This window comes from Tamandua tetradactyla, chromosome 2 (genome assembly GCF_023851605.1).
Source record: "Tamandua tetradactyla isolate mTamTet1 chromosome 2, mTamTet1.pri, whole genome shotgun sequence".
Lineage (NCBI taxonomy): Eukaryota > Metazoa > Chordata > Mammalia > Pilosa > Myrmecophagidae > Tamandua > Tamandua tetradactyla.
This window is the reverse complement of record NC_135328.1, coordinates 51,981,718-52,007,001: the sequence shown is the minus strand read 5'-3', so window position 1 is coordinate 52,007,001 and position 25,284 is coordinate 51,981,718. Positions and strand designations below refer to the sequence as shown.

The 25,284-nt window shown below is 52.7% G+C and overlaps 2 protein-coding genes across 4 annotated transcripts; one reads left to right on the top strand and one right to left on the bottom strand.

Annotated features, from left to right (window-relative positions):
• Nucleotides 1-109: 109 nt before the first annotated feature.
• Nucleotides 110-15,280, top strand: CRAT (carnitine O-acetyltransferase). Of its 2 annotated transcripts, XM_077146938.1 has the most exons (15): nt 110-289; nt 1,894-2,031; nt 2,689-2,952; nt 5,982-6,100; nt 7,275-7,328; nt 7,974-8,139; nt 8,551-8,725; nt 9,382-9,560; nt 10,126-10,226; nt 10,437-10,556; nt 10,739-10,861; nt 10,964-11,099; nt 11,504-11,566; nt 12,159-12,296; nt 13,034-15,280. In XM_077146938.1, exons 2-15 carry the CDS (start codon nt 2,005-2,007, stop codon nt 13,247-13,249), a joined length of 1,881 nt encoding a protein of 626 aa, XP_077003053.1. In that variant the 5' UTR covers nt 110-289; nt 1,894-2,004; the 3' UTR covers nt 13,250-15,280. The 2 variants fall into 2 exon arrangements, with proteins under 2 accessions (XP_077003053.1, XP_077003056.1); XM_077146941.1 differs by lacking the exon at nt 1,894-2,031.
• Nucleotides 15,240-25,281, bottom strand: DOLPP1 (dolichyldiphosphatase 1). 2 transcript variants are annotated; one of them, XM_077146958.1, is made up of 8 exons: nt 25,162-25,281; nt 21,117-21,217; nt 20,744-20,828; nt 20,556-20,655; nt 20,253-20,351; nt 19,579-19,707; nt 18,967-19,056; nt 15,240-17,154 (listed from the first exon to the last, which is right to left on the bottom strand). In XM_077146958.1, the coding sequence occupies exons 1-8, from the start codon at nt 25,235-25,237 to the stop codon at nt 17,118-17,120; spliced, it is 717 nt and encodes a 238-aa protein (XP_077003073.1). In that variant the 5' UTR covers nt 25,238-25,281; the 3' UTR covers nt 15,240-17,117. The 2 variants fall into 2 exon arrangements, 1 of the variants encoding a protein (XP_077003073.1); XR_013169633.1 differs by lacking the exon at nt 15,240-17,154 and having other exon boundaries at nt 19,476-19,707.
• Nucleotides 25,282-25,284: the final 3 nt, after the last annotated feature.

Sequence of the window (25,284 nt, the reverse complement as noted above, 5' to 3'; positions counted from 1 at the left end):
TGGCCCCGCACTTGAGCTCGCGGCTAGCCGCCCTAGGTCCACGGCCTGCCTGAGGCCCCGCCCCGTGAGTCTTCCCTCCCTTGGGCCGCCTGCCTGCCCGCCCGCCCGCCCGACCCGGTGGATGGGCGCAGGGCGGCCTCTCCTGGCTGGCGGCGGTGACTCGGCGACCTTGGTCCAGCGGCCGCAGCTGGGCCCTAGCGGTCGCGGACTTTGCCCAGCGTGAGGTCGGAGCGGACTGTTTGTCCGCCTACGGGCAGCAACGATGTTGGCTTTCGCTGCCAGGACCATGGTGAGTGTGGCCGGGATCTCAGGCTGGCGGGCCCTGGATGGGACAGGGGGGCCGGGCAGGCTTCTTAGTTGCGCCGGAATGGGGAAATGTGCCGCGGAAGCCAGAAGGTGTAGAGCAGCCAATATCCCGCCCAGCCTCTCTAGTGGAGTGGGGTCGGCATGTGGGCTTCCCCTGTTTGGCAGAGAAGACTGAGGTACAAGGGCAGGAGTGGTATCGAACCCACATCCTGTAACTCTAAATTCCCACGACCCGGAAACGACAGTAGGACCCTGGCTTTCGCCAGACCTCCGATCCTTAGACCTGAAGTCAAGTGGGGAGAGAGGCTAGAAGTGTCAAGCCGGGCACACACACTCATACTTAATTCTCAGACTCACAACTCCCATCCACATGCTCAGGCCTACTGTCTCTGCCCAGGGCAGAGCCACTTCTCCAACCTTCTTGGTCAGCCTTCTTGGGTTTTCAAATGGTCCTTGGGGAATGTATGTGACCAGAGAAATTCGTGGGGAGGCATCAAGCTACACTGCTGAGGAAGTCCTCAGAACTGTCCCAAGGTGGCAGGTGGCAGTCCCATGCCCCTCCCCCATTCTCTCCCACCTGTCCATATCTATTCCCCAATCATCCCCAGAGGGCTACCTGGCGCAAGTGGTGCCGCTTACCTGATTTGGCTTCCTTTCTGTTCTGGTCCAGGCATCTCTGCTCGTATCTCTGCCTGTATATTTAAACAGATACCACCAGCCCCAGAGAGCTTAGGGAACCTGTCTGCTGGCTGAAAGGCTAAGATTTAGGGGTTCTTTGGGGCCTCCCAAGACCCTGAAGTTCCTCTTCATCCTTGCTATTGCCACCTGGACTGTACCCCTATTGCAAGACAGCTTGCTGGTCATCCTCCAGGACCACACAGCTGACCTGATCATTTTCTGCTAAGGAAATGATCCTAACTGAGGCAAGGAAGGCCTTGGTCAGAGTTCCCTGGGTCTGGTTACTAAAATCTAGTCCAATTCCAAAACCAGCATCCTTTTGATTTATATTTAATGCCAAAAAGTCCTCCACTCTTCTTCCACAGCTACATGAGCTGTGGCTGAAGAAAAGCAAGGCTCTGATAGAGGGATGGCCCAGAAGGACCCTTAGAGTCCTAGAGGGAAATGGGAGTTGGGCATGGTTCTTCGCAACCTCTGTTCCATCCATGACCACCCAGGGCTGCTCCCTTGCATCATCCCCAATTTCGGGGCTAATTTTAGGGCTGTGGTGTAACCTCAGCAGCCACATAGTTTCTGCCCTCTAGCCAAGTTTTCCCTCATCAAACAGACCTACGCAGATTCCAACAGGTGGATTTTTTTTTTAATGCTTTTGGCCTGCCTCCCTGGTACTGAGCCCATCCAGAGAAGAAACAAGAAAAATTTCCAGGTTTCCTCCTCCAGCTATTCCCATTCTCCTACTTCTGGGAGCTTAGGAGGATGGAACAGCTTCTGGAGGTCCAGCAGTTTCAACTCCCTGCCAATACCACAACCCCCATGCCACCACTGCCACCATAGCTACCTCATCTGCCACATCTGCCTCCTGCCCCTCCCTCCCACCCCTGAATCTTGGCTCTTGTCTTCTCTTTCCAGCCCAGGCAGGTGGCTGCCTCTTGCTAGGTTCTGCTCACCCACTCGATAGCACAGTTAGGCTTAGAGATCCGGCCAAGGCAGACAGACAGGGCTCAGAACCTCAGTCCTGCCATGGAGGACGGGCAGCAGGGAAAGAAGGTATGGAACTTAGCCTCTGCTGTTTGCCTGCACACTGCTGCAAGCAGCCTCCAACCCTTTTGTCTCTCTTTCTACTCACTTCTAAAGTCTGCTGTATACCCTCTTTCTCTCTGCCACTTCTCACTCTCCATGCCATGCTGCTCAGCTCTTTCTTGCCCTGACATTGTCCCCATACTTCCCTTCCTCCTGTGCCCAAGCAGGAAAAGACCTGAGGTTCTGTGGCTCTCTCACTTTCTCTTCTTCCCTCCTATTTCTCAATCTGGGAAGGGTGGGAGAAGAGGAGGGCGGGGCATTCGGGTGGGAGCAGTCACCTCACTGCTGGCTGGTTCATCATGTGAGCGTGAAAAAGGTGGGGCCCTGTGCATCAAGGCCAGTGGGAGGTCTCCCTTACCACTGGTACCCCTGAGTTGGTTCCCCCGAGCTCTGCCGAGATCGATGGCCATACCCTACTCTCCCTGACCCCTTTCTTCATCCAGGCCCCTGAAGTGGGGACACCCATAGCCTGAGGGCTGGGAGGCCAGGGTGGCACAGCACCGCCCAAGAGGCCGTCTCTGACCCAGATGGACACATAAATGCCCAGGATTATGGGTTTAGGATTGCCAGGGCCTCCTTGCTAGCCCCAGCAGGAGAATGAGTAGGTTATTCTGCTGCCTGCAGGTGAAGCCCCTGGGCTTGCTTAAGCCCACCTCCTTGACGAAGGTTTCCGGCCGCTTCAAGGCTCACCAGGATGCACTGCCCCGACTGCCTGTACCCCCACTCCAGCAAACCCTGGACCATTACCTCAAGGCGCTGCAACCCATCGTGAGCGAAGAGGAATGGGCCCAAACCAAGCAGCTGGTGGATGAGTTTCGGACGGCGGGAGGTGTCGGGGACCGCCTACAGAAGGGGTTAGAGCGCAGGGCCAGAAAGACAGAGAATTGGGTAAGTGAGACCCTTCCCACCCCACCTTTCATGGGGATAGGTGATTGAGTGCTATCTCGGAGGCTCTGGATCCTTCTAAGCATCCCTCACTGTGGTGTGTTGACCACACATGGCTAAATTTTGAATACTAGGTTGCTTTGGTGTATTTGTCCACAGAAATTCTTTTTTTTTTTTTAACGTTTTTTTATTGTGAAATATATACAAAAAAGCAATAAATTTCAACGTGCATTTTAACAAGTAGTTATGGAACAGATTTCACGGTTTGGTATGGGTTACAGTCCCGCAATTTCAGGTTTTTCCTTGTAGTGCCTCCAAGACCCTGGAGACTGACAGAAATGTCAATATATTGATTCAGCAGTCATACTCATTTGTTAAATTCTATCTTCTCCCACAGAGTTTCTTGAACACTTACTCTGTGCCTGGCCCTAGGTAGGATGCTGGGTGAGCAGGAAGGACACAGTCACTGGCTGCTGCTTCAAACTTACATTCAAGTGTTGGGGGGAGAGAGAGGTGATAAACAGATAGCATATGATAAACAGATGGGGTACTTACAGTCAGCCAAGGTCTACAGAAATAAAAAAGGATAATGGGAAAGAGCATGGGGGGTGAGGAATGGCAGCTTTTTATCTTGAGTGGACAGGGAGGGTGGGGAGTAGTGGCATTGGTTCTGATACCTGAGAGTCTGAGACAGGGAATAGCACAGGCAAGGGGGAAACAGCCTGGCATGTTCCGGGACCAGAGTGAGGGTTGGTGGGGCTGGAGCGGAGTGTGTGGGCCGGGGAGGCCAAGGTATAAGGTATGAGAATTTGTGCCACAACAGGCTGGGGAACTGCCTGAAGGCTTAAAGTGGGGAATGCGCAGCTGGTTACACAGGTGTGTTCAACCTGTGAAAATGTATCTATACTTATGCTGCATGTGCTTCTGTTTGCATCTTATACTGAAACATCAGATTCAAAATGAATCACTCAGGTATTGGGAGTAAAGCGAGAGGAGTTGCTGAAGGCCTGTGGGAAGACAGGCACATCCCCCGGAGGGAGATCCTGGCAGTGTGGACCAAGGGCTTTGGCAGGGAAAGGTTAGAAAGCCATTAGATCTGGGATGGATCCTGGAGGCAGCAACAACAGCACTTGCTGTTGGGATGAGAGGTCCTGACCTAGAGCAACTATGGTAGGGACGGTGGGGAAGGATTTGCTGAATTGGGGATGGCTGAGGGAGAAGCAAAATTGTGGAAAGAATCAGAGTTGGGTTTTGGCCCTGTGAAGTATGAGGTGAGATGCCTGTGGGACCTCCAAGTGGAGATACGAGGTAGGCAGGTAGATATTTGATCCCAAAGCTCAGTGGAGGGGTGAGGACTGCACAAAGAAGGGGGGAAGTCATTGGTACATAGGCAGCATTTATTAAGCCAAGGCAGGTTAGGGCCTGCCTTGACCTCCAGAATCAGGAACCTAGCCCTGGAAGGATCTTAGAGAGGCTGGGTCCTGGCAGTTTTCCAACTTTATTTAGCCTTGAACCCCTTTTCTAAACAGAAGCTTCTGGATGAAGGGGCAAGAGTACCCTCTCTCCTCCCACAGGGTCCCTGACGAGGTTCTGTCAGTGTCCAGCACAGTGATTCTCACCGGGAAAACGCTTGCCTCTCCACATTGCTGCACCTGTCTTCCCTTGTCTCCTGAGCTCCAGGCTGGAGGCTCTGCAATCCCTTGGTGGAGTGGGCTCCCTTGGCTGAAGGATAGCCTAACTTTGTCTCCAAAGGAACAGAGTCCTTTTCTGGCCCACCCAGCTCCCAGCATGACCCCCAGGGTGTCAACAGCATCCCTGAACTGGAAGAAACCCAAAAGGGCACTAGGCAAATTCACCCCTCTCTGATTTACAGATGAGGAAACTGAGGCCCAGAGAGGTAAACTGAAAGCTCAGAGCTACACAGCAGCTCTCAAAGATGCCCTGTGCTACACAGGAGGGTCTGGCTGACTCAGGAGCCCGGGCCTTAGGCCATGACTCGGGCGTGCTATGTGTGAGGCCCGCCACTTACCACTGCACCCCTCGCCAAGGGCATAGGCAAGTGGCCTGGTCTAATAGGCCAGCAATTCCCCAAAGGGAGTCTGTGTATAGAGGCACATCCCATATCCCTGCTGTTTGAGGTGGGGTAAAAAGACAAGGTGAGGGTCCCAGGTCTCCAGGGATGAGGGATACACACCAGAGGAAGGTGTATTGGGTGTATGCTTAGGGGTGGCATGTGGGATATTACAGTCAGCATGTAAAGTTCAGTGGTGGCAGTTACCTGGGATTAAGTGTTCTGTGTAGCCCAAAAGAGGAGGCTTTAACAGTGTGCCATGGGCTGGTCCACAGAGAGACACTATTTACCCCATTGGAATGAGCCTACCCCAGGGCAGAGGACAGACCATCAGAGTAGAGCCCCAGGATGTTTCATCCACTTCTTGTCACTAGTTCAGTGGCTTCCCAGTCAAGAGTCCCCTGATGTTGAGGTTATCCTCCAGATCAAAGCAGGTGTCCATTCCCCATCCAACACCCAGAAAACCGAGGCTCCAAGAAGAACCAGCGTCCTGCCCCATTCCATCCAGGAATGGCCAAAACCTCACTTATTTGAGTTCCTTTTTATATATCTTTCCCTTTTTTTCCTTGTTATCCATTTAGACATACATTTTTATTTATAAAAGTATAATCATTAACAGAAAATTTATCAGATAAAGAAAACCCATCCACATTCCTGTCCCCTTTCTTCCCCTGTTCTTGTATTTTTTTTTCTCTTGCATCACTTTACTGATCTCTCTTGCTAATGCTTCTTGGCCTGGGCTGAGGGGAAGATTACAGAACCATTGCTGTTGGGTTCAAGGTGAGAGGTACATTCAGGATCAGAACATTCACCTCAAGAATGTCCAACACAGAACCCACAGTCTGTGGTTGGCAGAGACAGCCGAGGGAACTTGGACCCAGCCAGGTCCCCTAGCCCTGGGATGGAGAGGGATACCAGGTCCTCGCCTACCCATCCTGATAGGCTCTGGTTCTTCCCCCAGCTGTCTGAGTGGTGGCTAAAGACAGCCTATCTCCAATACCGCCAGCCTGTGGTCATCTACTCCAGCCCTGGCCTGATCCTGCCCAAGCAGGACTTTGTGGATCTACAGGGTCAGCTCCGGTGAGTGGCTGACGCTGAAGACAAGGTAGTGGGAAGGAGGGGCAGACAGGAGGCAGGGCTCCCCTGGAGATGGGAGGGGCCCAGCCCTCTTCCTTATCTTTCATCCCCACAAACAGCCTTGTGAGGTGGGTAGCATCATCCCTATCTAACAGGGAAAACTGAAGCTCGGAGCAACGAAGGGACCTGCCCAGTGTCACAGCTCAGGATTGGCTGTGCTGAGATAGGATGTGAGATCTCTCCAGCTCCAAAGCCTCCTAACTGTTAACCACCAAACTGCATCTCCTCCCCAAACCTGAGGTTTCCTCACTGCCCCAGTCCTGGCCCTTCATCCTTCCTTCCCTCTTTCCTGGGTTGGCCACACAAGTGACCTTTGTACACAGTCCCCTTTCCACATTGGCCTTATCACCTGCCCTGGCCTCTGTTAGTCTTACCAAAGATAAAAATACCAGCAACAGGGATCTCCTGCCCAAGACCAGCCACTCACAGCTGCCACCTGCTTCTCTTAAAGGGACCAGGGCACCCTGGAGAAGGGCTGGTAGGTTCAGACCCAGAAACTCTCACTAGTGGTCCCTCTGTTGGGGGCCAAGGGTGTCCCCAGACATCAGGGTATGTTGGTGTGGCCCAGAAAGGCCTTCTTAAGCCCAGATAGTCTGGGGAAGAAAGCCAGGTTGAGGGAGGGCGCCTGGAAAACACGGAGTCCTAGATTGGGCAACAGACCTAGCCAAAGGCACACCTCGAGCCACTGCCCTCCCATTCACACACACCCCCACTAGCCTAGGACCCTCCATAAGTGATACTCCGAGCATGGACAGTGCCCACCTGTGCTATCTGCCCACTAGATGCAGTCTCATTCAGGACCACAGACCCTTTGTGGGTGGAATCAAGTGGCACCACTAGCACCTAAGTTGTGTCAGATCAACAAGATTGGCTAACACCATCTTGCTGAGCCTTCCTAGGAACCCTCCCTCTATGAATGCAGGTCTTTCATGTGAGCTCTTCAGGCTTTGTGCAAGCAGCAAGTAAGGAGTGAAGCAATCAGCCCCCTGCAGCATGATTATTGCTCTCGTGTCACTTGACTAGGCCTCTCTCCTCACTTATTAGGTGTCTCTGATCTGGGGTTCTCCCTCCCAGTGTCCACACAACTTCTGTTCTGTCCTGTAATTGGTCCCTCCAGGTTTGCTGCCAAACTCATCGAGGGTGTGTTGGATTTCAAGGCCATGATTGACAAGTAAGCAACCCCAGCACTGTCCTGTCCTGCTCCCTTCCAGGGCTCATGGGGTCAGTGTGGGTATGCTTGGCCTCCCATCCCTGCCTCAGCCACTTAAATACCATAGTGGCTCAGCCTAGCCCAGCCAGGCCCACTGCTGCTTCTTGAACCAAGCCTCAGGTCCAGCATGGCAGCCTGAACTGAGTTGGTTTTACTTCCTGTTTACCCAGCCAGCCTCTGTCAGGGTTGGGGAGACAGAGCACTAAAGATTAGATTGCCTAGGTCCTCTGCTTCTACTGCTGTGACCTTCTCCTGGTGACTCTGTCCAGAGTCCCCTGATTGTGGCATCCTAGCCAAAGAGGAACCCAGAAGTTGACTTGCTGCCTCATTTCCCCACTGGCAAAAGTGAAGCCCAGAGAGGAGAAGATAGTTTTTAGAGTGACTCAGTAAGCAGGGCCCATTCAGTATGGAATGTAATGCAGGCCTCCAGACCCCCAGCTCAGCCCTGCTGGGCACCCAAGGGGACCCAAGGGGGCCAGATTGTGGGAGCCTCACTTGGCCTGGTCCAGCCCCCAACAGTACCCAGTAACAGGTCCCTCATAGTGCTGCACTCCTTCTTTCCGACTCAGCTTAATGGTCCCCTCACTTTACTTTCTGCCCCCACAGTGAGACCCTGCCTGTGGAGTACCTACAGGGGAAGCCACTCTGCATGAACCAGTACTATCAAATCCTGTCCTCCTGCCGTGTGCCAGGCCCCAAGCAGGACTCAGTCATCACCTTCAGCAAGACCAAGAAGCCACCCACACACATCACTGTGGTGCACAACTACCAGGTGGATTGACATGCCACGCACAACTATAGACCCCCACCTTATTTCAGCAGAGTAGAAAGTGTGGGGCTAAAAGTCAGACCCCTGCCCCACTCCCTCCATACATAGTCCACGTGCCCCCAGGAACAGGTGTACTCTAGGCCTCTCTACTGGATGCCCAGCTAGCTGCAGGCCTGAGGGAGGCCAGGAAAAGGCTGTGTATCTGCCCAGACTGGGGAGAGCAATCCCGGGACCTCCTCCCCTTGCTTTTACCCTTGGCCTGACTAACCATCTTCCCAACTGGGCAGGGACAGTGCTGGCTATGACTTCAGGGCTGCCAAGGCCAACAAGAGGCTAGTGTGGGGAGGTAGCTGCTGTCTGCCTGAGATTCTCCTACCTAACCCTCCTCTCTCTGCCCACCTGTGCTCTGGACAGTTTTTTGAGCTGGACGTGTACCACAGTGATGGGACACCCCTCACCTCGGATCAGATCTTCATACAGCTGGAGAAGATTTGGAATTCGTCACTGCAGACCAACAAGGAACCTGTGGGCATCCTCACCTCCAACCACCGCAACTCCTGGGCCAAGGCATACAACACGCTCATCAAAGGTGCCTCCTGGGTCTGGGCCTGGGCCTGGGGGCAGCTGGGGGGACCCCATGATAAGATTCACACATCCAGGGCTCTTCCCATACCTGGGTAGGCCCTAGACCAGATCCCATTCAGCCATGTTACTCATTGAATCCCCTCCAATCAGTACCAACTGTTGTCCCCACTTTACAGAGGAGCAAACCTGGTAGTTCATTTCCCTCCATTGCAAAGTAAGTTCAGATGAGAAACTAGGTCCTCTGGTCGAGGCTCTGCACTCACTGTGCCCCCAGTACCTTCCAAACCTCCAAATCCTGTACTGATCAGGACATTGTCCCCTGAGTCTGACTGACTGTGTTAGATCCCTGATTGCCATACCAGCTTCTCGGGTGGCCTTGGGCTTCCACATCCTTATGTCTAAAGTGGATTCAGGTGTGGATCCCTCCCTCCATCCTGGGTGCTGTGAGGACAGAGGGTCCAGATGAGTGTGACGCTCTTACCTACTACATGGTAAGTTCTGGTAGCATCTGCGCTGTCAGCAGCCAAGGCCCCCATAATAGATAGTTTCCCACCCCCAGAGGGACAGAGGCAGGCCTGAAGACCCTGGGCAGGGATGCTACAGAGGGGCCAGCCCATCTCCCCCAGGCCCTGATACTCAGCCCCTGGCACCTGTGTGTAGACAAGGTGAACCGGGACTCAGTGCGCTCCATCCAGAAGAGCATCTTCACCGTGTGCCTGGATGCACCTATGCCACGTGTCTCCGAAGATGTGTACCGCAGCCACGTGGCTGGCCAGATGCTGCATGGTGGTGGCAGCAAGCTCAACAGTGGCAACCGCTGGTTCGACAAGACATTGCAGGTGGGCCGTAGCCTAGGACCAGGTAGGGGCCATGACTCCCATCCCAGTCACATGCCCAAACTTGGTCCACTGTGGCCCTTGGGATGTCCTGCCCTTCCCTTGGGCCCAGCTTGTAAAACAAGCAGGTAGGAAGCCAGAAGTAAATTACTGGGCAGTCAGCCTATCATTACAGGATCTGGTATACTGGTCCAGAAGCTGTTGTCATCCCCAACTCACCCCTTCAGCCCATCAGTAGAGAGCCTAGGGTAGGCAAAGCTGTGCAGTCTTGGGCCTGACCCTCCCTCTCTGCACCTGTAAGAAGAGGTGGTAGCAGAACGCCCAGTAGGGGCACTGCAAGGACTCAGCGAGGCACACTGAGCATGGGATGTGCTTAGTATGGGCCTAGATGAGCAGCCCAAGGCATCCAGTGGATATGATCTATTATTTGTAACAGTCACAGGTCAACACAGCCTTTGGCATGGCTTTTAAGAGAGCCCTTCCCAGAGGACACAATGAGACGGTGGCTAGACAGGAGCCACCCTTTAGGGACCTGGGACTGATAGGGGTTCCCCATTTCCCTCCACAGTTCATCGTGGCAGAAGATGGCTCTTGTGGGCTAGTATATGAGCATGCAGCAGCAGAGGGTCCCCCTATCGTAGCTCTCCTGGATCATGTCATTGAGTTCACGTGAGTATGGTTATCCCCCATCCAACCCCTTCCCCTCTCCAGGTCTCATTTTGGCCACCTAAGGCAATTTTCAGAAGAGTAAATGAAAGAGTCTACCTGGACTGGCCCCCTCCAGCCTCATGGAAATCATCCTCCCCACCCCAACTCCAGGGAGGGTCCCAGGCTCCAGAGGCATCCAGGCTGAGCCTGAGGCCCCCCTGTCCTGTGCAGCAAGAAGCCTGAGCTCGTGAGGTCTCCCATGGTGCCTCTTCCCATGCCCAAGAAGCTGCGGTTCAACATCACCCCTGAGATCAAGAACGACATTGAGAAGGCCAAGCAGAACCTCAGCATGTGAGTGTCTTTCCCACCACTCCATGGTGGGTGAGCATAACTAGGCCCCCCAAGCCTGAGGGGCTCTTGTTCAGGTCTATCACTGTACCAGGATCTGCTTCTGAGAATGTGGTCTCAGGCCCTCCCTGGTAGCAGGGGCCTCCAGTGCCTGTCCCCACCTCACCTACCTCATCCCCTTGCAGCATGATCCAGGACCTGGACATCATGGTGATGGTGTTCCACCACTTTGGAAAGGACTTCCCCAAGTCAGAGAAGTTGAGCCCAGATGCCTTCATCCAGATGGCTCTACAGCTGGCCTACTACAGGTATGCTCCACCCCTCCACAAAGGAGGGATGAGAAGTTGTGGGGGAGGGTAGTAGAGAGGGCATCCTGGGAAGGGATGTGCTCAACCCCATCTACCCATCAGGATCTATGGGCAGGCCTGTGCCACGTATGAAAGTGCCTCCCTCCGCATGTTTCACCTGGGCCGCACAGACACCATCCGCTCAGCCTCCATGGAGTCACTCAACTTCGTCAAGGCCATGGATGATACCAAAGTGATGGTGAGAGATCCAGGGCGAGTATAAGTGAGCTGGGCTTGAGCCATCCCCCTTCCTGTTCATTCTGTCAATGCACAACTGATTGATCACCAACAGTATTCCAGCCCTGTGGTGGGGCATTGAAAATCTTAACAAAAGATGGAGCCACAAATTTAGCTCTGAGCTTCTGGGCAGCCAAAGAGAAAAGAGAATCATTTAGTCAGTCAGTCAGTCATTCACTCACTCACTAATTAGCAGTCAGGCCCTGGCTGAGAACTGGAAAGATGACAATTACAATTCCCGCTCTCAAAATGCTCAGATCTAATCTAGTACTAGTGCTAGTGCTAGTGGGGAATGGATTACTAAGGTGGGTGGCAGGGACAGTGGGAGGGCAGCACTTCAGTTCCATCCAACCCTCAACCCTCTAGGGGCTCCAGAAGGTGGAGCTGCTGCGGAAGGCTGTGCAGGCACATCGAACCTACACTGACCAGGTGAGTGGACCCCACCTGTCCCCATTTGCTTGTCCTTTGGCATCTTCCATCTGTCTATCCATGCCTGTAGCAAATGTCTGCTTACTCTTAGCTAGAACCACCACTCCTCTGAACTTTGGGGCACCTGGAGCCATGCTGAATATCCCTAAATTGGAGAAACCAAGGCTGGCTTCCAATCCTGGCTTTGTCTCTAAGTGGCTACTGTGTGCCAGGCTCTGGGCAGCCTTATTTCATGGCAAATGTCCATTTTGATCTCACTGCCTCCCTGTAAGGGAATCTCAGTGACTTTCTCCATTTTACAGCTGAAGACACTGAGGCTCCAAGATGTAAGTGATTTGCCTAAAGTCTCACAGCCACGCCACCCAGCTCCAGGGCCCATGCTCTTCAATTCTGCACTGTCCTACCTCCCTGGGCAGATCTCTGGCCTCGGTTTCCCAATCTGTCCAGTGAGGGCTCCCCTGCTAGGACACTCAGGTCTCATGGGTTTCAGGAGACCAGTGAGTGGAAGAGGCAATACCCAGCTTTCTGAGGAGGACAGGGACACTCAGTGGGCCCACAGCCCCTGCTCCTGACAGCTCCCTCCTTCCCCCAGGCCATCCGTGGGGAGGCCTTCGACCGGCACCTGCTGGGTCTAAAGCTGCAGGCCATTGAGGATCTAGTGAGCATGCCTGACATATTCATGGACACCTCCTACGCCATTGCCATGCACTTCAACCTCTCTACCAGCCAGGTGGGGAACTGCGCTAGGGCTTTGGGGCTCCGCTCCTACCCTCTGGGCCCCCACCACTGCCCTAAGTGCCCTGGGTGGGTCGGAAGAGAACCTACCTGCTGGGAGCTAGAGCTTAACAAAGGCTACATTGAGCAAAGCCAAGGTCCAGAAAACAGGCTAGCCTGGCTCATGCCATGGGAGTTGGGTAACGTGGTCCACAGAGGTCGCTACAGGGACACTGCAGAAGAAACAGAGTCCTAGATGGGGACCTGAGGTCAGGGGGCTTCACTGCTGACCCAGAAAGGCTAAGATGTCATAGCCCACATGATGGAAGAATCAGCTTCATCTATTTGTCAGACATGAACAAACACTTGATCTGTGCCAGCCTGTATTGACCACTGAGATACAACAGGGAACAGACCACACAGTCCAGATGGGGAAGCAATGGAGGGAAGCAGAATGGGAAGTAATGATGGTGCCTTGGGAAGTACAGAGGGGTTGGGGAGCCCCAAGGAGGACGCAGTTAAAGCTACCTCGGGATCGTCAAGGAAGGCTCCTCCATAGAGGTGACAACAAAAATGCACCCTGAAGGATGAAAGGGAGTAATTCTCCTGCTGAAGTGGAGGAAAGGGCATTTCAGGCAGAGGAAATGTGAACAGAAGCCTAGATACAGAAATGCATGCCAGTGCTGCAATGGGACTGGAGAGGAGTTTGCAGGTATAGAGGATAAGAACTTTCATCCCTGTACTGTTCCTCAGGTCCCTACCAAGACAGACTGTGTCATGTTCTTTGGGCCTGTGGTCCCAGACGGCTATGGCATCTGCTATAACCCGCTGGAGGCCCACATCAACTTCTCCGTGTCGGCCTACAACAGCTGTGCTGAGACCAACGCAGCCCGCATGGCACATTACCTGGAAAAGGCACTCCTGGACATGCGTACCCTGCTGCAGAGCCACCCCCGGGCCAAGCTCTGAGCCCTTCAGGCTCAGGCCTGCTAATACCACGGCCAGGCTCACCCTGGAATGGGCCACCCACCAGGAATGGACTCCTTTGCTCACCTCTTCCCCTGGTTCTTCCAGAGCTGAGTGAGCCAGGGGCAGCATCAGCAGGCTGCAGGCCCAAACCATGTGCCTTTCATGGGTCACTTACTGTGGCCTGAGTCCTAAAGCTAAGAAGCTGAGTGGGACATGAGGCCCAGGCCCCTGGCACATCCTTCACTAGGGCCTCCTCCAGGGAAGGGAACCAGCATAGCCCACCCCATGCCAGAACAAGAGGCCGAGGAAATGTTCCTTCCCTCGCCTAATTAGCTCTGACGATTCCCTGCCATCTCAGTGGCTGGGCTGGGTTCTGTACTCGATTGTCCAAGTTCCCAAGGATCTGGAGACCGGATTCTATAGAGCCAAGGATCTCCCTTAGGCAGAGAGGCCAGAGTGTGAAATTACTGGTGATGCTGAAGCCCGTGGCCTTGCCGTCTACACCATCATGCATCAAGAGTACCTACCATTCCTGTGTGGCTTCCATGCTGTTTTGGATGTGGCTCATGAACCCCAGCCCTCTCGCTTCCATTCAGTTTGATTCCTGAACCATGTTCGTGGTTGTAAATTAACATACGAGGTAATTAATAAAGGGAAATTCTGTTGGTGAAGAGATGCTTCAGCCAGGGAGGCAGTCAGGATGGGGGGTGGACAGCTGGCCTTGCCCTCTCCCAGTTTCCTGTGCTTCTGGAAGTAGGTGTCCAAATTGCCTGTGGGTCCAAGGGTGTCTCAGAGGAGCCCCAGTTCTGGGTCAGGAAGCTATGAGCCAGCTCCTTCCTCAGGGCACTGAGCCAGGAATAGTGCCAGACCCAGGATGGCATTCTTTACAACTTCCCTCCTACCCCTGACTTGACCTTTCCCCAGGCCAATGGGCTGTGGGTGGGGACAACCTTTCAAAGGGCCGGTTGGGCCCTGTGGTCCCAAGGTGGCTAAGCAGGCAAGGAAGTGTGTGGCTGATGTTCCAGGGCCCAAGGCCTCATCCTCTTGCCCCCAATGGTGGCAGGGTAGGCATCCTTACTCCCAGCCCCAGCTGGAACCTGGGCAAACACCTGCTGGGGATGGGCCAGAGGAAGCCACCACCTAATCAGAAGATTTCACACACACACCCCAGCCCATCTATGTGACAGAGACAGTGTGTCCTGCCAAAGTCAAGTATACTATCTTGTGAGCGGGGTGTCCCTTGGAGGACTCTGGCTGCCACAGAAGAAATGGGAAGGGAGGAGGGGGTTCCTAAGACTAAGTGAAGTGCTTCATGGTCAGCTTAACAGACAAGCCCTTTTCTTCTTCCATGCTGCATTTTACTCTTTGCTGTTAAACCCATGTGTTCAGTTATTTTTCAATTTTGATTTCATTTTTAATCTGCCAGGACCTCCTTTATAGTTTCCTGCTCCTTGCAGATAATTGTTTTTTCTTTAAAATAGTAAAACAATTTACAGTCTGTACCTGATTATTCTAATATCTGGAAGATCTGTGGGTCTTTCTCCTGGCTGTGTTCCTGAATCGTGGTGTCTTCTTTCCATTTACACTTGGGTGTCTTTGTCTATATGTTGGTCATTGTAATTTTAAAATTGTTTTTAATTTAATTTGAAGTCCAGAATGAAGGTTCCTTCCTCCAGAGGTTTATTTGCTTCTGTCATGTGGCTAAGATCACTACCAGTCTGGGGGTACTATAACAGAATTTCTGGGGAAACTAGAGGGACCTAAACTCAGCCTTCAATCCCATGGGAGGCTGGGATTACTTCCAATTCATCCTCACCATAAGGGTGGAGCCTTTTTGCATCTCAGCTTGATATGCCCAAGGAAGGATTAGACTCTCCATCTTGGGCTAGCCCTTGGATTTGACTTATATTCATTTTATTCTTACAAGGCCGCTAAAAATACAGCTTGATTTGCAGTTATTTCTTCCAAAACAAGATATACTTATCTATGCGCTCAACAATAGTGAATTAAACAAAGTGGAGGTTTTTTGTATTTTTTTTTTTTTTTTTACCTGGAGGCTGTCCCCAGTCTTGAAGGGCTGTGAGACAGAAGAACTAGGTTTATTGAGGGCAGAGCCAAAGCTAGCAGGGATAACACAGGGAGGTAGAATTCTTTTCAGGGACTGAAAAAAAGGGAAGACTTCCTAATGCAGAGGGCTGTCTGGTCACAAGGTAATGGATCTCAGTAAGGTACTGAGGTCTCCTCACTGGAGATAACCAGAGGCTGGACAAACCCTGGTGGGAAATGTCACAGAGGCAATTCACACTCCTCCTTTGGAAGCTAGATGTCTTTTGAGATGCTAAAGATAACTGATACAGTCTTGACCATATCCTTGCCCCGTTGGGTCAGCTGTCCTTACAGCTATCCCCACCTTCTCCCATGAGCTCAGGTCAAGATGTGCTCAAGTTGCCAGTTTAAGATTTTATTTTAAAACAATAGTAAACAATTTCATCGATTTTCTTAAATCAAACCACCTCACACTTGGCTTGTCTCAGGCAAAAGATCAAAAATAAAAATAACAAGGGAAGGGGAGGGAAATGCGGGGACTGACCTCCTTCCCCAGAAATAAGCCTCTGGTCCTAGCATCTGGAATGGCTTCTGGACACTGTGTTTAACAAATGAGAAAAAAGAAAGCACCAAAATATTGTGCTTCAGCAGCAGATTAGGAATCTCCACAAAGAGGGGAAAAATTATTTGTACACAGGTTCTGAGCAGTCTGGTTCAGTTCTAGAAGCTCCCAAGTCTGGAAGCATCTCTTCTCCACACCTCCATTTCAGACTGACTTTGAGAGCAGGTCCCTTTAGGAGGAGCCCTCCTCTGAGCTGGGCCTGTGGGGGATCTGGGAACCCAGACCCCAGACACAGGCTCAAGGGTGAACTTGAGAGGGTTCCTGGATTACCAGAGATGGGTCACGAAGGACAGGGCATGTTCAGAGTAGAGAGGGAAGGGAGGGAATCAGGCACCCACTGCCCTACTCTTGTCACCCCAGCTCCTGGTTCTTTCGCATTTTGTTCAAGTGGGAATGAAGACTAACTGCTACTAGATGGCAGGACAAAAAAGAGCTGTAAACAGCTTGGGTTTGCTCACCCACAATGTGCAGGCTCTTAGTCAGAAAGGGACCATTGTGTTGGGGATAGGAGACCAGAGAAAGCCCTTGTGGTATAGGATCAATACAGGGTAAAACACAATGATAGCAGCCGCTGGACACGTGCTTCTCTGGGCCCTCACCCCGAGACAAGGAAACACTGAACGAGGTTCTGGAATGGCAATGATGGCAGGGAGGGGATCGGGGTGGCCCCCTTCCTCCTGGCCCCGCAGGCCACCCCTCAGGTCCAGGGAGGAACAGTCTGACCCCTGGGCTCAGAGCAAAGGGCCTGGGAAGCTGACCTGGACAACTCTGTGCAGCCACCACAGAACAGGCTTTGCTGGCCCCATCTTCAAGATCCAATCTGCCTTTGACAAAAACCAAAAAAATAAATAGTATGTATTTTTCACACCACCTGGATTTCTTGGCCCCGAGACCAGAGGCATAAGCCCTCCTCCTCTACCCCATACCCTGGTGCCCATGCCAAGGACACTTTCTGCCCAACCAGGGGCTGGTAGCAGCACAGCAAGGGTCTCTGGCCATGTGTGGCCCCTGGCAGCAGGCCCTCCAGGGTCCTGGTTGAGGAGCTGGCGCAACCCTTTGGTCCACCTTGTTCATTAAAATTAAAATAAGAAAAAAAAAAAGGCTCCACTTGGTGACTTGGGTCTGTAGAGGTCTCTGCTTCATCCCTCTGTCCAGCACTCCATCCACTCTACAAGGCATTGTGCAGACCACACCCACCAATCACTGCAGTTTTGTCCCCAGCTTGCGCTGTCTGTTCCTGCAAAAGGGGAATGGGGTCAGGCTTGGGGATGCCTGGTGCTTAGTGACCCATACCCTTAACTGTCCCGTCTCTACCCACAGTCTCAACAAAATGGGAAAATGCCTATCTCCAGTGGTTCCAATGCTGACCCAAACTGGACCAATCCGAGCTCCTCTGGGAATTGGGACCTGAGCCCTAGAAGCTCTCTGGCTGGACATGTCTCCACTCTGGAGCCCAAGAAATGGAGTCAGGTCAGGGTGGGAGCAGGTGTTGCCAGATTAAGAGAATAGAGGCAAGAGGGACCTAACTGGATTCCAACTAATTATGGGAAGTTCCCCTTTATACATAAAGCAGCATACATGGGATTATTACAACCAAAACAGGATTAGAAAAGGTAGTGAGCTCTCCCTTTGGAAGGTATGTAAACGAAGGTAGATCACCGATAGAGATTATAGAGGAGGATTGAATACCTGGTTTGGGGATATGGCCCAGGAAATTTGAGAGAAGTAGGGATTATCACCCTCATTTTCTGGAGGGGCTGGGCTGAGGCTCAGAAAGGAGAAACGGGATTGTCTAGGGTCCCACAGTTAAGTAGAGTCCCACAGTTAAAATGGGATTGTCCAGGCCCCAGTGCCACCCACACCTCTTCCCTCTTGCTCCCTGGGTCCCAGCCCCACCAGCTTCTCTGTTCAGCGGACTCACCAAGCTTCATCCTGCCTCAGCAGCTTTGCACATGCTCTTCCCTCTGCTGAGAACATTCTTCCCGCAAGCCCCCAAATTCAACAGGCCTGCTCCTCCTCACTATTCAGGTCTGTCACCTGGGAAGCCAGCTCCAACCCCATTCCTACATTGGTTTCCTGTCACAAAAAGTCTCTGGGCTTCAGCCCATGGCACTGACCACATGTAGATTCAACTCTGCTCATGGTCACGTCTGTTCCCCTGCCAGCTGTGAAGAGCTTGAGGGTGGTGACCATGACTGTCCCGAGTTGCACTTATACCCAATACAAAGCCTGGCAGAGTAGGTGTACACTGAGGTAAATTAAGGTAGGCAATGGCCAGACAGGCAAGGCAGGACGGGGCAAGATAGGGCTGGTCACTTTGGAAACCAGGTAAAGAGCTCAGGGGCCAGCTCTGGACTTTCTGCAATTAATGGGATTGCCTTGCCCTAACTCCTTAAATCTCCTGTCCTCATAGACACATTTCTGATTGCTATGCCGACCTGTGCCCCAACCCACAGCTCCTCTCACTAGTCCCTTGGGAAACCTCCTGGGTTTCCTCTTCCACCCTTGAAGGCTGACTCTGCCTTACCTCTTCTCTGACCCTAGGGAAGAACCACGCTACCCCTCACCACCTTAGGGACCCCACCCAGGATCTGGGGGGAATGAGGCAGGAGACCATGAGTCAGGAGACTCCAAAGTCTAGCTCTGTCCCAACTTGCTTTGCAACCATGACCAGTCCCCTAGCTCAGTGCACCTCAGTTTACCCATGTATAAAAGGAGGCATCAGTCCCAAGGGATGCCCGCACACAGGGGCCCAGAGACCCTCAGTGGCCCAGGTTTCTGGTTCTGAGCCATAGACGTTAAGAGCATGGGCTCTGAATCAGACAGCGTGGATTCAAGACCTAGCATCCCCACTCACTAGCTGGCAGACCCTGGGCAAGTGACTTTCCTTATTCTGCTGAGCCTCAGTTTTCCCATCTGTAAAATGGGGACCATAAGAGAATTTGATAGGACCATGCAATAAAAGCGCATAGGCCAAGTGCCTGGAGCCCAGGCCAAGTGCCTGCCTCCACTGAGCCAGGACCTCGTGATTGCAGTCCTCTTGACTCACCTGGCTTCTGCTCGGGTCACTGTGTACTCAAACCAGAGGACATTGGGGATGAGGCTTGTGTCTCGGATTAAGAAGAATTCAGAGATAGGCCTAGAAAGAGAAACACCCAGAAAGCCAGGGCCACCTCAGGGTATAAGACTGTCACCAAGCCAGGGTCCCACTAGTGCCTGGGGCAGACACTGCACCCTCCTCCCACTACCCAGAGAGTCTCTGCCTCGACTGAGATCCAGAGTCAGTGAGAGACCCAAACGTGTCACCTGTGTTACGCAGGCCAGGGTACCACCGCCACTACCACAACCCTGTAGGACCCAGGCACTTCTCTGAGTCCCAGAGATACCAAGTAAAGACAGAGGATGGCACCTGGGTTTCTGGGCCTAGGACATCCCCCACGTCCCCGCAGCCATGCCCCTGGGGGAGGTGGAAGCCAGGCAAAAAGTCTGCAGCCTCATGTCCACCAGAGGTTTGGGCAGAGGAGCCCTCCCAGGGAGACCGAGGCTGGGTCAGGATACCTGGGTCATCCCGTTGATGTCCCCATCCACAGAGGGGGACAGGGGCCATGGTCCGATCCCCGGGAAGGTAGGAGGGGTGGCAACAGAGGCAGGAGGCAGTTACCAGGCTGCTATCCTAGGGAACAGCGGGGTGAGGACCTCCTGGGTGAAGACGAACCAGGCAACGGCCATGAGGCTCCCGGCGATGCCCCCATAGAGTACCTGGCTCCAGGTGTGGTACAGCAGGTAGACCCTGGGCCAAGGCCAGAAGGGGGCTCATGAGAGCCAGCCAGAGATATGCCTCCACAATCCCCCATACCCAAGTGCCAACTTCCCAGGGACCTGTGCATGCACACAGGGAGCCACACATACAGAAAGGACGCAGACTCCCATGGACACACAGCCTCAGATCGATTTTCAGAAGGAGGCAGGGGGCTAGACCAGTAGTAAGGGGGTGGGGAAGGGTGACCCAGCTGGGATTGGCCTCCTTTCTGTCTAGCCCTTGAGGTCTGAGTTCGTCTGAAAGGGGCTTGTCCAGGACACTGGGAACAGATGGCTGATATGTGGAGGTGTCCCCAGAACCTTGGGCTCAGCCAGGAAGAGAGGCAAGGGCTGGGCTGGAAGGGGCAGCTGCAACCCTGTCCCTTTAAAACCAGAGGCCTGGGACCCTTTTCCCAATCCTGACCTACAGGCGCCAGGACTAGGTTCTGGACCTGGGTCTCCAAAGGACAAAAATTGTAAAAATACCCTAAGCAGATGGGGTGTAAGGTAGGGGTGGTGCTTTTCCTCCCTCTGTACCTGCTGTAGGAGACTAGAAAGGCCGTGGTGAGGAGACCCAGGGAGAGCACGTGCCTCCACATCAAGTCCAGGAACCTGGCGTTGTTCGTTTGGTGCATTCTGGGAAAACAGGGCTCCTCAGCAGATAGCCCGGAGCCCTGAACTCCCCAGTAAGTGCCCTGGGCGCATTTCATTTTTGGCTCCAACTCCTCCCACCCTTAGTGGAGGTCAAGGCCCCAAGGGAAGTCCAAAAGACTAACAGTGAGTTCCTAGAAAAGCCCAACCTGGGCCACTACCATCACCCCAGCTGGGGCAGAAGCTCACCGTAAATACAGGAAAAGGAAGGAATAGACAGAGAAGAACCACATAAACTGGGAATGGCTGGAGGGCATCCCGTACTTGATGCCTACTGCCACGTGCGGGCCTGAAAGAGAAAGGAGAACAGGAAGAATGCAGGCCTCCCAGCAATGCCCTGACTGAAGGGTGCCAGGCCCCCACTCCCCAGGCCCTACCTCCACAGGGTCTCGGCTCCTGGATGATGTGTTTGATCAGCCAGTTGACTCCCTCATTCATTGCCAGGCCCCCAAGGAATGAGATCTGTCAGATTAAGATGTATGATTGGTTGGGCCTCTGTGTACCTGCTAGCCACCACCCAGCCCCAAAGACTGTGGTCACCGACTGGACCCCCAACCCAACTTTGTGGATAAATGTAGAGCTAGCCAGGAGATTCCACACACCTCAAAAAAAAAAAAAAGGTGGAAGAGTATAAGGGAAAGGAAGGCACCTGTGATGAGGGGCAGACAGAGCTGCCCAATGGTCACAGCCACCCCCTGGGAGAAGAAGCAGTAGGGAGCAAGCCGATGGGGCAAACAGGGTTAGGCTCACCGTGTGGAGCTCCCGCTTGAATATGACGAGGGTCACAAAACCAACAATGATGAACACGGGGCTGAGGCTCAGGTAGGCAAGGAGGTGGCCAGAAAGATCACCTGAAGGAAACAGGAAGGAGAATGGGATGAGGACAGAGCACAGGCATCTGGGACAGGGGCCAACCACCTGCAAACTTGGGGGAGATAGGGAAGAGAACGGGATGAGGACAGAGCACAGACAACTGGGATAGGTGCCAATGACCTGCAAGTAGGGCCCAGCTCCCAGGAAAGCCTGAAATTGTTCAAATAGGGCGTGGAGCATGGGGCCAGGTAGCTGTAGCTGATTCTGTCTATCCACCAGCCATACAAATTCAAATCATAGGCAGGATGTCACAATGTCTGTTTACTGAGCGTTGAAGTTCATACATCATGAATTTGAAGTAGGTGCCTTTAATGTTCCCATTCTACAGATGAAGAAACCAAGTCCCAGAGAGGTTACATGACTTACCCAAAGGAGAGCCAGAAAGAAATGGGACCTGGACTAGTAGACTTGATCTAGGGTTCTTTCCCCATCATCCCCACTCAAGCAGGAACTTGAATTTAGCTTGGTCTGACTTCAGAGACTGGGCCCTGTACCAGGGAGGTAGCTCAGAGGGTATGAGGTTGCCCTAGATAAGCTCTGAACCTGCAGGGAAGCCTGATATTCTCTGGGCATCACACAGACTTGGGTTCACACTGAAGACTCAGACAGGGACTGAGGCCAGGGAAAGAGGCTGAGCTGCCCAATATAGTGGCCTGTCACCATAATAGCTTCTCGCCACCTCTCCACCTGCAAGAAATTGGTCACCTATTCTTTATTCTCCTAAGAAACTTGGGATGGAGGCAGTGTGAGGACCACTGGCTCATTTTGAGAGATGGGGACACTGAAATGAGAAACACTTTCCCCCTTGCTCCTGGGCAGGGCTGAGCCTGAGTCCATAGGCCACCTTCACTGTTTGAGATAGAGTAGCTATGTGGCTACTCTGGGATCAGAGGGCATGGTTCAGTTTCTGTGCTAACGCTTGGCTGGCTGCATGAACTCAAGCAAGGACTTTGCCTCCCTGAGCCTCAACTATGACATGAGGATATTAGTACCCACCTCCCATGGCTGTGTGAAGATTAACAAGATAGGGCTTGTGAGATGCCCAGCTCAGTGCCTGGCATCCAGGACACTTCCATATTAAGAGGACCTAGGGTAAGAAATGGTCCACACCACCAGCCTGGCCTCTAGGAAGCATCAAGAAAGGGTACAGGTATGGTATGAATTTTTTTCTGATTTCTTTTTGTGAATTGATGCAAATGTTCTAAGAAATGATCATGATGTTGAACAACTATGTGATGATATTGTGAATTACTGATTATATATGTAAAATGGAATGATCACATGGTAAGAATGTTTATGTTTATATGTTGGCATGTTTAATAAATTATATATATATAAATATAATATATATATATATAAATATAATATATATATATATATTAAAAAAAGAAAGGTGCCTGCATGCAGACCAAGCCCAGAGCCCAGTCCTGAAGAGACAGGTACACATGCTTCAGTCCCACCTACCCAAGGTAGGGCTGGCTTGGAGTTGGCCTGAGAGAAATGAGCATTAGCCTGGATTCAAGTGCCAGTGCTGGGTGACACTGAACATGGCCCTTTCCTTTACTGGTCCCGTCTCCCCATCCACACAATGGCCTGGCCCATTTCAGTCCTGAGATTCTGGGTCTCTCAGTTATCCAACTGACCCCCAGGACGCTGGGCTGTGAGGACAGGGAGTGGCTGGTACATCCAAGCCTTTGGCCTTTTCTACAGCCTCACAGTCAGAGCTAAACCCTGCCTTTCTGCAGACGCAATCAGCAACTCTGGCTCCCGTGACCCTTGGGATAAGTCCAACCTCAGCCCAGCTCACCAAATCCTACACAATCCTGGCCTTGCTTCCCTCCCACCCTTTGCTCCAGTTCAAAGGAATTAACTCTAGTTCCCTGTATGTTCTGTGTTCTGTCCTACTTCTGAACCTATGCACATACCATTTTCCCCACTTGGGATGGTGTCTGGGTTAACTCAACTAGTATACATTAAGTACACACTACAGTGGCCAAAGAAAAAAAACAAAAAACACACAGACACGGTCCCTGCTGTTGGAGAGATTTCGTCTGGCAAGGGAATCTGTAATTATTCACAATCCCCTCACTCGTGTAGATACTGGACCAATATCTGTCTCTAGCACTACACCGTAGGCTTCATGAGATCAGGACAGGATCGTCTTACACTCCACTCTATCCTCCAAGCCCAGCACAGCACCTGGCACTTAAATGGGCTCAAAAAAATATGAGTAGGGCAGGCCACGGTGGCTCAGCAGGCAGAGTTGTCACCTGCCAGCTGGAGCCCTGGGTTCGATTTCCGGTGCCTGCCCATGCAAAAAAACAAATATGTGTGTGTGTGTGTGTGTGTGTGTGTGTGTGTGTAAAGTGAATAGAAAAAAACAGATATCACTGTAATGAGGGACACAAAGGAGAAGTATAGGGGTTCAAAGAAGAGTTTCCAGGCGACTGGACCTTGTAGCATGGACCCCAGGCTCAGCAACCACAGTCCTTGAATATATAGCATCATGCTATTCACAACTGCCAGGTTCCTTCTTATTGCACTTGTTAGATTGTGAAGGCTCTGAGAAGTTACTCAGAAGCCTGGGAGGGAGGTCACAATGATGTCAAGTTCCTCCCCCTTTCCAGGACTTAGTTGCTCTTCTAAAAAGTATGGCTTTTTCCTAGTCCAGAAGGGTATGGCCCTATCAGGCCTGTTCACCATATTAAACCCAGTGCCAGGCCGGGGCCCAACACTAAGGAGACAGTCAGTAGATGTTGGTTGAATGAATGTATGGACAATGGTGGGCTGGTGGGCTGGTGGGCTGGTAGGGCTCAGTATCTGGCAGGGCAGCCCCATCCCCACTATAAACCAGAACACCCAGGATCAAAGACCCCTGGCTTACAGTCATCTGCCTCCTGAGCAGGACTAGATTTTCACATCCCCAATAAGGACAGCAGCAGAGTAGGCCCTTTTGGGACAACCAGGGCTCCATGAAGAGCCCCCAGCCTCACCCTGGCCCCAACCATTCTCCCAGGGAGGGGGTTTACAGTCTGGGAAAGTGGAATAATATTAACCATAGAATTTACTGACTGATGTGTGCCAGACATTGAATTCAGCACTTCTCAAGCCTGGTGTTTTTGATTCTCACACCACTGCTAGCAGGGAGGCACTGTGATCAGTCCCATTTTAGGGATGAAGTTATTGAGGCACAAAGGTGAAGTCACTTGCACAAGGCCTCATCCTGAACTTGAATCCAGATTCCTCTGAACCCATGACTCACTCTACTACACTACCTCCTGAACGGTTGCTAACTGACCTCTCAATGGAAAACCCGGCACTTCTAGAGATATGTCTGACTGCAAGTCTCAGAAGTCAAGATACTTGGGGCTGTCTGCCCCCTCACCAGGTCCCTTCTACTGTGGAGCCATGCCCGGATCAGGGCGTGGCACCCAGAAGCTACTCAAATAGCTGAGTGGTCACAGCTTGCACACTCCCGGCAACGGGGGTCTCTTTCTTCTACAGTTGCCCCAAAGCACTGTTTGAAGGAAAGAGGCGTTCCCCCTGCACGCCGGAAAGGGAATTCGGCCTCTCTGGCTCCGGGGAGAGTGGGGAACAAGGGGCAAGGTCCAGGCCAGTGATCCTTTCCCGCTCACAACAGACCACCGCCCCCTTACAGCCCACCCGTGCCCCAGGATCCAGGGGAGCGCCAAAACGCGCAGGCGCAGAATGCGCGAGCAAGAAGCTTACAATTTCGCCCATCTCATCGCCACATCATTGCGCCTGCGCGCCGCGCGCCGGCCGAGCCCCTCCACGGCTCACTATTTGACAGTTCCCAACCCGGTCCCCCGGCACCCCTTCCTCAGGCTCGCGCAGGCCAAAGCGCCTTGGGCTAAGCGGCCAGACCTGGGAATGCGTCCTCGGAGCCTGGGCCGGCTTTTACCTGCAGGATATTCGACGTGGGTGAGGGTCACCGGCCGCCATGAAGCGGGGAGCGAGCACTGTCCGTCCGCTGCCATCTTACCCGGAGACCGGGCTTCGCTGAGCAACCAATGAGCAGTCAAGG

Coding starts and splice junctions, on each gene's coding strand:
- DOLPP1 (XM_077146958.1), bottom strand. CDS start 25,237: ATGGCAGCGGACGGACAGTGCTCGCTCCCCGCTTCATGGCGGCCGGTG. Junction 20,352..20,555: donor TTCCTTTTCCTGTATTTACG/GTGAGCTTCTGC, acceptor CTGTTTTCCCAG/AATGCACCAAACGAACAACG. Junction 17,155..18,966: donor GTGACCCGAGCAGAAGCCAG/GTGAGTCAAGAG, acceptor CCCCTTTTGCAG/GAACAGACAGCGCAAGCTGG.
- CRAT (XM_077146941.1), top strand. CDS start 263: ATGTTGGCTTTCGCTGCCAGGACCATG. Junction 290..2,688: donor CTTTCGCTGCCAGGACCATG/GTGAGTGTGGCC, acceptor TGCTGCCTGCAG/GTGAAGCCCCTGGGCTTGCT. Junction 10,862..10,963: donor CTACAGCTGGCCTACTACAG/GTATGCTCCACC, acceptor TCTACCCATCAG/GATCTATGGGCAGGCCTGTG.